Source organism: Phyllobates terribilis, unplaced genomic scaffold (genome assembly GCF_046119375.1).
Source record: "Phyllobates terribilis strain yellow unplaced genomic scaffold, ASM4611937v1 Scaffold_1__5_contigs__length_1240528914, whole genome shotgun sequence".
NCBI classification, from domain to species: domain Eukaryota; kingdom Metazoa; phylum Chordata; class Amphibia; order Anura; family Dendrobatidae; genus Phyllobates; species Phyllobates terribilis.
In genome coordinates, this window is record NW_027362761.1 from 894,907,016 (window position 1) to 894,918,608 (window position 11,593).

The window sequence follows — 11,593 nt, forward strand, 5'->3', positions numbered from 1 at the left end:
TAGCCCAGAAGTGACATGTTCTGTCCAGAGTTATAGGCTTGTAGCCCAAGAGAGGCATGTAGGCAGAGTAGTACCCATCAGATGGGAGGTCACCTTGCAGCGGTTGATGGGCACACATGAATTGGCCAATTTATGCGCTAAGAACCTCCATTTTTTGTAAGTAAAGCTTATTGAGTAATAACACAGTTTAAATTAAATGGTTTTATTGTCTTTATGTACCTTGGCCATAATGGAGTGCTGCTGCGCTTTCTTTATATATATATATATATATATATATATATATATATATATATATATATATATATATATATTTATAAATAAAACGGACCATTTAAATCTTGGCCTGTAGTTTGAACACGCTAAGTCTGAAGTCTTCAAAAATGAGTAGCCGGAATTGAAAGCAAATGGATACAGATTCCTACAGAGGACTGGCATGTTTTGATTGAATTTCAGCAATATAACATCTTAATAATCCCTTACTTCCTCCATCTGTTCCTGATTTGGCCATCACGTCACAGTTATCTTAACTATCTTGAGTTGGATGACTGTATTTGATGCTAAGCGTTTTTACGGAAAACAATACATCTCTATCAGCTGTGCAGACATGTTGTATATAGACCTCTGCGTCCTCACTCATTTTAGTATCATGAAACCTATCCTAGCTGACATGTAGGTTAATTCGATGACATAACGAATGTAACAGTGCAGGAAACCATGTGTGGTGCAGTGAGAAAGAGACGTTATGTTATATCTGTGCTACTGATCTTCTAGATGTTGTTTCGTAGACAAAAGCTTCTTGAGCGACCTGTGCCATGATCACGTTTTTCTGTTCCACTTTTACTTGGGTACTACAAGCTGTAATGATACATGTAGAGCACTTTCATTTTTCATGAATGCATTGTTTCTCTTTGTGTGCTCTTCAAATTATCTTATTCATTTTTTATGCACATTATATATTTACTCATGGTTTGCAAATATGCCAATTTTTTTTAGTAGCTGAAAATTGAGCCTGCTTGAAAGAGTTATCTGCTTTGGACAATCCCTCTTTTTAAAGTAACTCCTAAAAATTGTCCAGCAGAGGGAGCCTGAAAGTACTCAGCTGTCCTGCAGCACCCCTTCAGGGAATGTAAAGTATTACACAATCAGTATTCCATGAAATCCATTGGCTGCTCTTACAATCAGGACTGTGGAGTCAGAGTCGGTATAAAATGGACTGACTCTGACTCTTAAAATATATAATAAATTGGTTCTGAAGTTCAATGCAAGATCTGCTGTAAAAATTTTCCTAAATTCGAATGAAAACAATGAAATGTCCTATAAATGTCTGTTCTGTTCCTGATCTAAGGATCTTGGCTTTTAGTTGAGATGAATCTGTGCTGCACTTTATGTACACGCTCAGTAGTGAGGCAGTGCTGTTGAGTCGGAGCCAGAGTCGGGAGTCAGGGAAATTGGAGAGTCGGAGTTTTGGCTCACCGACTCCACAGCCCTGCTTACAATGCACAGCCATGCTCTTCTAGAGCAAGACATATTCTTTCTATCTGCTCTCTACTGCATCTTTATGGATCCTTCCCCAACAGGGTATGAAATCTGGTCCAATGTAGAGGAACTGAATGACTTAAATTAATGAGTTAAAACATATTAAAAAGAAGGGGGATATAGAAGAAAATGTAAAATAATGAACTTTATGCAATATTTACTTTTCGGAAGCTTTCTGTGACCTACAGTGATGATCTCCAGTGATGATCATAGACTGTAAGCTTGCGAGCAGGGCCCTCACTCCTTTTGATTTGAGAAATGCTTTTTCTATATTGTTTGTATAAGTCCCCCCTAAAATTGTAAAGTGCTGCAGAATATTTTGGCGCTATAAAAATAAAAAATTATTATTATATTATTATCTCCATTGCTTTTTCCTTAACAACCACCTTAATGTAGTAGTTAGTTGATAGTAAATCCCTGATCAGTTACCCATCTCCAGCAATCTAGTACCTATAAGGAGCTGTTCACACATCTTGTATTGATTCTATGTACCTCTATGAACCTCTCATTTCTCATTTCGATGTATGTGCCAGGAACACTCCATGGGCATGGATTTTTCCAGTGTATGCCCAAAAAGTGTCCATTAGGCATAACCAAGCCAGTATGCATTGATGCAATAATGGCGTAGTCTACATTATTCCAAACAAAGGGTTACAGTAAGAAAATACTTTTTTATTTTTAGAATGGGATCCTACTTCAAAAGTTTACACTTTATGGCTATATAGTGGGATATATTGCAGTATTGTATTGGAGTTATATATCGGGTGATCCTACAACAGAAGACTCTTAGTGTGGTGTGAACAGAGTCTTACTTCTATCATCATGACAAAAAGAAGTCAACATCAGCTACTTTAATTCATTCTTAATATTGCAAAATAAGGTTTCAAAGATGAGCCTGCAGCTTATTTCCCATATACTGAAGGCTATAGAGGTACTATTGTTGTTACCTACCATGTTTTTTAAGTGATTGGTTAAGTGTGGGACTTCATAATGAGGCCCATACAGTACAGCATTATTAGCAATGAACGTTTCCAAAGCTTTCATGCCTAGTCTGATTTGGGCATCCATCTATTTTTGTTTTTATTACAAGGCATCAGCTCAAGCAAAGCAGAAACACTGGCAGACACCACGACGAGCGAGTGGAAGGCAGCCTACGGTACAGTAACTCTTTATTAATAATAAGTCACAGGGAAGGATCAAAGGGCAGAAGGGATCCACTTGAGATTATCCATGAAATAATTCACATCTTCTATACATTAAGTAGCTGCCAGATTCATCTAGTGCTTTGCCCTGAACCTCAGTTCATCTTACTTCATTGTTATCCCTCAAAGTTCCCAGCTGCCTGGATATACTGCAGCTATGAGCCAGTGTTATTGTTAGTCGCGGCACAGAACAGTTGGAGAGAAGAATCTAAATTAAGGAAATGACAATGTGATGACATGGCGTATCTGTAAGAGCCACCAGCAAATTATTGGAAACCCTTGTGTTTCAGGAGCCTTCAGCTCTTGGTCCAGTGCACACATTGATAGAAGGCTAGATAGATAAGTAGATAGATAGATAATATAGGGATAGTTAGATACAGTAGATAGATAGATAGATAGATACAGTAGATAGATAGATAGATACAGTAGATGGATAGATAGATGGATAGATAGATAGATAGATAATATAGGGATAGTTAGATACAGTAGATAGATAGATAGATAGATAGATACAGTAGATGGATAGATAGATGGATAGATAGATAGATAATATAGGGATAGTTAGATACAGTAGATAGATAGATAGATACAGTAGATAGATAGATACAGTAGATGGATAGATAGATAGATAGATAGATACAGTAGATAGATAGATACAGTAGATGGATAGATAGATGGATAGATAGATAGATCATTTGGAGCCATGAGTAACAAGGGTCATTAACCCAACACTTTTTTTGTACAAGTCTAAAGAGTCTAAGAAGTAGATTATGAACTGCCAAGAAATAAAGTGTTTGTGTTCTGCTGGCAGAGATGCCACAGGAAATTAGAAATTCCTAAGCGTGCCTGATCTAATTTGCCATCTTTTGGGATATGTTTGGGAAGATAATATATTACATATATTTTTGGATTAGAATTGGTTACAAATGAAAACACATTAAAAAGTTCAGTTGACAGTAATCTACACATTAAGTCACGTTGATAAAACGAATAAAATTGGTCAGTGTTGCTGACCCTCAACGACAATACTGAAACTTGCACCATTAGTTGATATAAATAGGAGTTATCCAATAGGGCTTCTAATAAATCTCCTTATTTTAGTGGTGTGACATACATTTGCTGCTGGTATCTTTAATTGACACATCATAAAAATGAAATTGGAGCTACTTCTTTAAAGAGAACCTATCTGTTCTCCTCAAATGTTTTTTGGTATTAGTAAATACTTGAATTCTCCATGCAGACACAATTCTGGAGATTTTTTACCCATATCTCTAAAGTGTTCTATTCCTCTGTTAATAAATTGACTGTACAAATTGACTACAAGGTGTTAACATTCCCCTTGGGTGTGTTCATACATAGTCACCAGTTATCAAACAATGTCAGAGTGTTGGGACTTCATTTATTATTATTATTATTATTATTATTATTATTATTCATATATACAGAGATCTAATAGGTAATATGGGATCCTATAAAAAATATATACTATTAGCAAGTGATTGGCTCCAAAGTCAACTCTGAAAAGGGTTGTCTTCTGTTGAACTTCTTGGGACCATGATTGTATCAAAGCCTGTGCCTATGGAAGGATTCTTTGGTACTTTGATGGACCAGCTGTATGGCCAGATTTGATAATTAGAGGAGAATATATTTTGAAGGAGGAAGGGCCATTTTCTCTCGTTCCTAACCAGGCAAATTTTCAGGTTTTATTGTAAATGTTCTAAAAAAATTTCTCATTCAAAATATTTTTTGCCTCTGTTTTTTGCAATATATCAGGATTCATTTGTATGCCAATTTTTTTTTCGCTGAATTTGGGGGAAAAGTAAAGAAAAATTGAAAATATGTATATACTCTTCAATTTTTTATTTGTTTTTTTCATTACCACAAAGGGAAAGAAAAAATAAATTGCGCTCCTCTTTCGGTTGAAATTTTGTTTATATACTGGACATATTTTTTTTCCAATGGGGGTCTAGAACAGCAATTGAGGCTGGTGAGGTCTCTTTTTTGTTAGTATAGTTTTTTTTTTCTTGCTCTATATTTATTTTTATTTATTCTATTTATTTTTTTCATTTATTTCACATACTGTGCCCCCCATTAGGTCTTTGAAGACATATGCATGTGGGGTAGGAGGGTGCATTTTAACATGTTAATACATTCTTTTTATTGCTGATTTTAGAATTTAGCCTCTTGCCTGCATAATAGGGCTGTTTTGGCCTCCTAAGAACCAGCAGCCCTTGTTCTCTCTCTACACCCAGCGATCACATGATCACTGGGTGTCCGAAGGAGGAAATAGAGCTGTTAGTGCTTATTATATTCTGTACAAGTGCTGTGCATACAGTGATTAGGAAGGCAGAGATGATAATAAACCATATCTAACTTAATTGTAAAGTGCTGCAGAATATGTTGGCTCTATATAAATACAAATTATTATTATTATTACCTTCTTTACGGAGAGTCTGGCTGTTTCTGATAGCCATCTTCCCTGCACTACAGCTGTACAATCTCATGCAAGCAATATACTCTGCACTGACATTTTAGAACTTCAGTACAGAGTAATGTGCCAGACGTCCGGATGTTGAAAGCCTACGGGTAGTCCAGAACTAGTTAATAAATCGTATCCCTCCATCTTTCATAGAAAGAGTAGGATAGTCTTTAAACATATGTAATCAGACAAATCTGTTACTTATCTTTACAACCTATAATCATGTAAGGCACTACACAGGTATATAAAATCACTTGTGCTTTAATACTCCAATGCAAAAAAAATATTGGTAATCGCATATACTGATTAATATATTTTATGATTTTTAAGTATTTAATCAATATACGAGATGTGATTTTCTATATCTGGGAAGTGTCCATTATCATCACAGGTTGTGCTATGATTGTTCTATAGGCATTGGGTATAGGTAATAAAAAGGGTTCTACGACCTCTCGCTCAACATTTCAATGTTGTGTAATCAATTTCTCTGTGCCACTTTTATATGAATTAAAACTAAATAATATGAACAAAAAAATGCTATCACCATTGTGTTACAACAGTTTCTCAGCATTCAGAAAGATAGGATGGACAGCAGTGTGAGCAGCCTCTTCTTACTTTAGTGCTAGAGATGAGCTAATAGAGTCGCAAGGCCCTGGTCTAGCAAACAGGTCAGTGGCAGGTCAGGTCACAACGATGATGACGTGCCGCTTGCTACTCAGTAGAGAAGCCGGGGATGCCGGCAGGTCACCAGGCTCCAGTCCATGACATTCTGACCTGACCACTGGAACAGGGTCCTGTGTGCTTTGTACAAATGATGCATTTTCCAGCCTTTTTTAGATCAAACACAGGGCTAATAAAAATCCATGACACAATATGATAACAGGAAGAAAAGTCATTTTTATTCTATGTACTTGTATAATTTATTCCATGATGTATATATTAATAACACAAACTAACATATAATTGTGCTGTCACGCAGCCATCACAAGACACACACGCATCACTGCATAATTTCTCTATATAAACTATAGGTTACAGGAATATAAATGTCAGTAGGTGAAAATAAGGCCTAGATCCTAAGCACAGTAGACCAGTCTATATTCATTGCGTAACCACCAGGAAACAGGTCCGCATATTACGTTTATTTACCATACCTTGATAATTTGTATTTTCCTCCAAGGGATTTACTGCCACATGTATGTTTTCTTACCATTAATAAAAATTGTACACAAAAGGCATATGAATCCTAATGACATTTACTGAGGGAGAGCAATGAAATGTCTTTTTGTATCTGAGGTCAGTTTTCTTATTGCTTCTAAAGCTATGCTAGTAAGCTCTGTGTCAGCTAAAGTTTTCTGTCTTACCTTCTTTTTCTGCAGACTGAGTCTTTCGCTCACTTCGTCTTTTACATTGAGGAAGGATAAAATAGTACAAAGTCATAAAAAGAAATAATATATAGACGTAGCTGAGCCATAGCATTGAAACCACCACCAGAGATGAAGTGAAAACCATTGATTTTCTTGTGGCAATGTTACCTGTCTATGGGGTGCGATATTTGAGGCAGCAAGTGAACAGTCAGCTCTTGATGTATTCTGAATCTGAGCCGCTTTGACGAGGGCCAAATAATCTGCAATGCAGGAGGTTTTATGGGGTATTACCAATATGCAGTGGTTATTTCCCACCAAAAATAGTCCAAGGAAGGAGAATTGGTGCTCTGGTAATACAGTCATGTATGGCTAAGACTCATTGATGAGCGCTGGGCGTAATGGCTAATCTTTCCATGGTTTCCTCCGGCTACCCTAGTTTTCTCCCACATTTCAGAAATATACCAGAGGTTAAATTGACCTTACTGTGTGTTTAAAATAGGGAAAAGTAGATTGTGAGCCTCATCTGGGACAGTACCCATGTTAACAGTAGCAATCTCTGTACAGTGCTGCAGAATATGTTATCACCATATAAAAAAAGGGAATGAAGTAGATTAATATTAGAATACACAATCCCAGTTTTACTTCATGTATTACACTTTTTTCCTAATATGAAATATATTATTTTTCCATAATAGTAAAGCTTGGTGACACGTCCTTACCACTTATAATCACATTCTGTCATGTCATGTTCGCTTCATCCCCTTAATAATGCCTGCAAAAATGCTTCTGCATAACTGGAGTTCTACGAATATTATATGTGCGTGCTGTTGACTTATCAGCATTCTTTCTTTTGTGCAGGGTCCAATGAGGATAAGAAACTGGAGAATGGATGTTATTGGTCTATGGAGCACGGCCCAAGCTCTCCATCATGTATAAACACATTGCCTGAATCTGGACAAAGATCCATTTTTTTTTGTAAATCTGATTGTGAATAAATCACATAGGATTCCGCAATCCGGACTGGAAAAGATCCTGTCTTCTTCATTCTTTTGTAAACTGGAAGATAATGTATAGATACATCACACTTGGGATATTTGGGATGTGTGGATGAAGACTGTATATTGCTTAAAGGGCTGGTTTGTAAAATATCCCCACCTGGATTATTGTGATGGTATTATCCCTGTAAATGCTAAACATGGCAAAAGTTTTTTACATTTATTTTAGGCCTCATTCACACGTGTATTGCATGTATGTGTTGTATTTTTTTCACAGACAATATGCAGATTGCCTCTTCAGAGAAGAAGAGGACTAGAACTGTAGTGCCACCTACTTTTCAGGAAGTAGCAATCCTGAAAGTCAATATCGACCCTTTAACAAGCCTCAAGAGTCTATATTGACTTTTAGGATTGCTACTTCCAATAGATGGTACTAGAGTTCTAGTCCTCTTCCTCTCTGAAGAGGCTGTTTGCATATTTAATTTCCCAGAGGAGCATGCATGGCCTATAAGTCTCCTCACTCTGACATGCCAGGCGTGGCTTATCACTCTCCACAAGGAAAACCGTTTCATGGACAAAGCATGTACCCATTATAATCTATGCTGCTTTTCAGATGCCTGTCCTTTTTCACGGACCGTGTTGTCCATGCAAAACACATTGGAGACATGTCCATTTTTTTCCAGAAGCATGGATGACAAGGTCCAATACAAGTCTATGTATCTGTGAAAAACAGCACACGGATGGCATCAGTGTACAGTCCATGTGCTGTCCGTGTTTAACATTGCAAAGTATAGGAGAAGCTTTGTAATTTCTTTAATTCTTTATCTATCTGTGAAAAACACTAATGACACACTGATGGTAAAAACAGACACATGGATGACACACTGATGGTAAAAACGGACACATGGATGACACACTGATGGTAAAAACAGACACATGGGTGACACACTGATGGTAAAAACGGACACATGGGTGACACACTGATGGTAAAAACGGACACATGGATGACACACTGATGACACTGATGGTAAAAACAAACACATGGATGACACACTGATGACCACACTGATGGTAAAAACAGACACATGGATGACACACTGATGACCACACTGATGGTAAAACAGACACATGGATGACACACTGATGACCACACTGATGGTAAAACAGACACATGGATGACACACTGATGACCACACTGATGGTAAAACAGACACATGGATAACACACTGATGACCACACTGATGGTAAAACAGACACATGGATGACACACTGATGGTAAAACAGACACATGGATAACACACTGATGGTAAAACAGACACATGGATGACACACTGATGACCACACTGATGGTAAAACAGACACATGGATGACACATGGATGACACTGGTGGTAAAAACAGACACATGGATGACACACTGATGACACTGGTGGTAAAAACAGACACATGGATGACACACTGATGGTAAAACAGACACATGGATGACACACCGATGACACTGGTGGTAAAAACAGACACATGGATGACACACTGATGGTAAAAACGGACACATGGATGACACACTGATGGTAAAAACGGACACATGGATGACACACTGATGACACTGGTGGTAAAAACAGACACAAGGATGACACACTGATGGTAAAACAGACACATGGATGACACACCGATGACACTGGTGGTAAAAACAGACACATGGGTGACACACTGATGGTAAAAACGGACACATGGATGACACACTGATGACACTGGTGGTAAAACAGACACATGGATGACACACTGATGACCACACTGATGGTAAAACAGACACATGGATGACACACTGATGTAAAACACTGATGACACGGGAATCATTTTTTTCACGTATGTGTTTAAATACGGACATGTGAATGAGGCCTTAGAGATAACATCCCCTGAAACATGACTAAGGCTTATGTATGTCCTAGTGAAACTAGATGTTCATGTTTTCATTAATGTATATACTGCCCATTACTGCTGAACTGGACACAGTATCAAATACAATGCATATGTCCATTGTGAAACCCATAAATCAACTCTACTATCTCTAGAACTGCTGTTAATATAGTCTACACTGATCGTAACATATCAATACCAATATATTTAACCTAAATTACAAAGCTCATCATATTGTTCACAATTCACAATATGTAATGTAAATGTTTCAAGAGGTACTCAGAACTGGATTCATATTACCTATTAGTGGTCATACGGGTTGACATTTTTTATAGCACTAATCCAATTGAATAACACCACAATCAACCTCTCCTGGCTTGAAATGGGTGATAACAGAAACTAATAGATTTTGTTGTATTGTACAATATGTTTATGGATAGACTTGCCCTTTTAATTTAGAATGAACACGCTTCAGCAAATTTACCTATTAAATAAAAATATTTCAAATTACACCTGTAGTCGAAATTTTTGACATTTCTATATTGTAAACTAAATCAAATCTATACTAAATTAAAGCAATAAAAATACCATATAGTAATGCACCAAAGCAGTGTCAGAGACTTAATAATTTGGTTATTGATGATGGATCTTACAATCTTGAAGCAATTTTCACACTGTATTTTAGTGATTTGTTTGCCACAAGCACAGGCCCTAATTCATCAAAAAGTATGTCCATTTAGCTCCACTTCAGCCATTATAAATCTAGGTTGGCGTTTTTTTTGCTGTATGGAATAGCACAATAAAAGCCTATGGGCGGCCAGGTGGCTGCAGTTTAACGTATCCATCCAAGGATTCCATTGCAATGTCCTCCTGACAAAAACCCCAGCACTACAGAACAATGGTCAGAAGTGGGTCTACTTGTCTAGTATACATCTAGGTTGGCTGTTATTTGCTATATATGAAATAGCGCAAGGGAGCCTATACTGTAAGTGACTAAGTGGCTACAAGTACAGCTAAAAGTTTGGACACACCTGTTCATGCAGTGGTTTTCCTAGTTATTATTGTAATGTGCTCTTTGTAGAATCAGTCTGAAGGCAACAAAACCATGAAGGAGTACTTATGGAAATAAGGAGTAAGTGGAAAATAATTCAGAATATTAGTTCAATCTCAGATTTTTAAACGTAAAGTGTCCCCTTTTTACTCAGATGACAATTTAACACACCCTTTGGCATTCTCTATAGCAGTTGGTCACCTGAATTTTCATCCAATGAACAGGTATGCATCTTCTAAAGTCCATTTGTGGAATCACCAGCCTTCGTAAATTATTTGTGACCACCAGGTGTGTTTTGCAGAGGCAGTGTAGGTACAAAGTTCAATACAGTGCTGAGCCCTATACCACAATTGTTCTAAGCCAAAATGTGACAAGAACAATTCAACTACAGTGGGTATGAAAAGTATTCAGACCCCTTTAAATTTCTCACTCTTTGTTTCATTGCAGCCATTTGGTAAATTCTAAAAAGTTCATTTTTTTTCTCATTAAAGTACACTCTGCACCCCATCTTGAGTGAAAAAAAAACAGAAATGTAGAAATTTTTGCAAATTTATTATTATAAAAGAAAACTGAAATATCACATGGTCATAAGTATTCAGACAGTTTGCTCAGTATTGAGTAGAAGCACCCTTTTGAGCTAGTATGAACAGAATGGTTTTTAACAGGGAAAAATGCAAAGTACTACATCTGGGCAATAAAAATGAAAAAAGCATATACAGAATGGGAGGAATAGAGCTAAGCAACAGTACATGTGAAAAAGACTTAGGTATACTAATAGATCATAGACTGAACATGAGTCAACAGTGTGATGCAGCAGCAAAAAAGGCAAATACAATTCTGGGATGTATTAACAGAAGCATACAGTCTAGATCACGTGAAGTCATTATCGGTCTTTACTCCTCTTTGGTCAGACCTCATCTGGAATACTGTGTACAGTTTTGGGCACCACATTTTAAAAAAGACATAGACAAACTGGAACAAGTTCAGAGAAGAGCGACCAGAATGGTGACTGGTCTGCAAACCATGTCCTATGAGGAACGGTTGCAGGATT

General features: G+C 37.1%; 1 protein-coding gene across 5 annotated transcripts in view; it reads left to right on the top strand.

The window, feature by feature from the left end:
• Positions 1-10,001, top strand: part of EGF (epidermal growth factor) — a 269,170-nt gene extending 259,169 nt beyond the window's left edge. For 4 of the 5 annotated variants that reach the window (XM_073640773.1, XM_073640793.1, XM_073640812.1 and 1 more), the window contains 2 exons: positions 2,627-2,692; positions 7,443-10,001. In XM_073640773.1, coding sequence (XP_073496874.1) covers positions 2,627-2,692; positions 7,443-7,452 — 76 coding nt within the window. In that variant the 3' untranslated portion in view covers positions 7,453-10,001. The remainder of the gene's footprint in view (positions 1-2,626; positions 2,693-7,442) is intronic. The other variant, XM_073640784.1, reaches the window with a different exon arrangement.
• Positions 10,002-11,593: the final 1,592 nt, after the last annotated feature.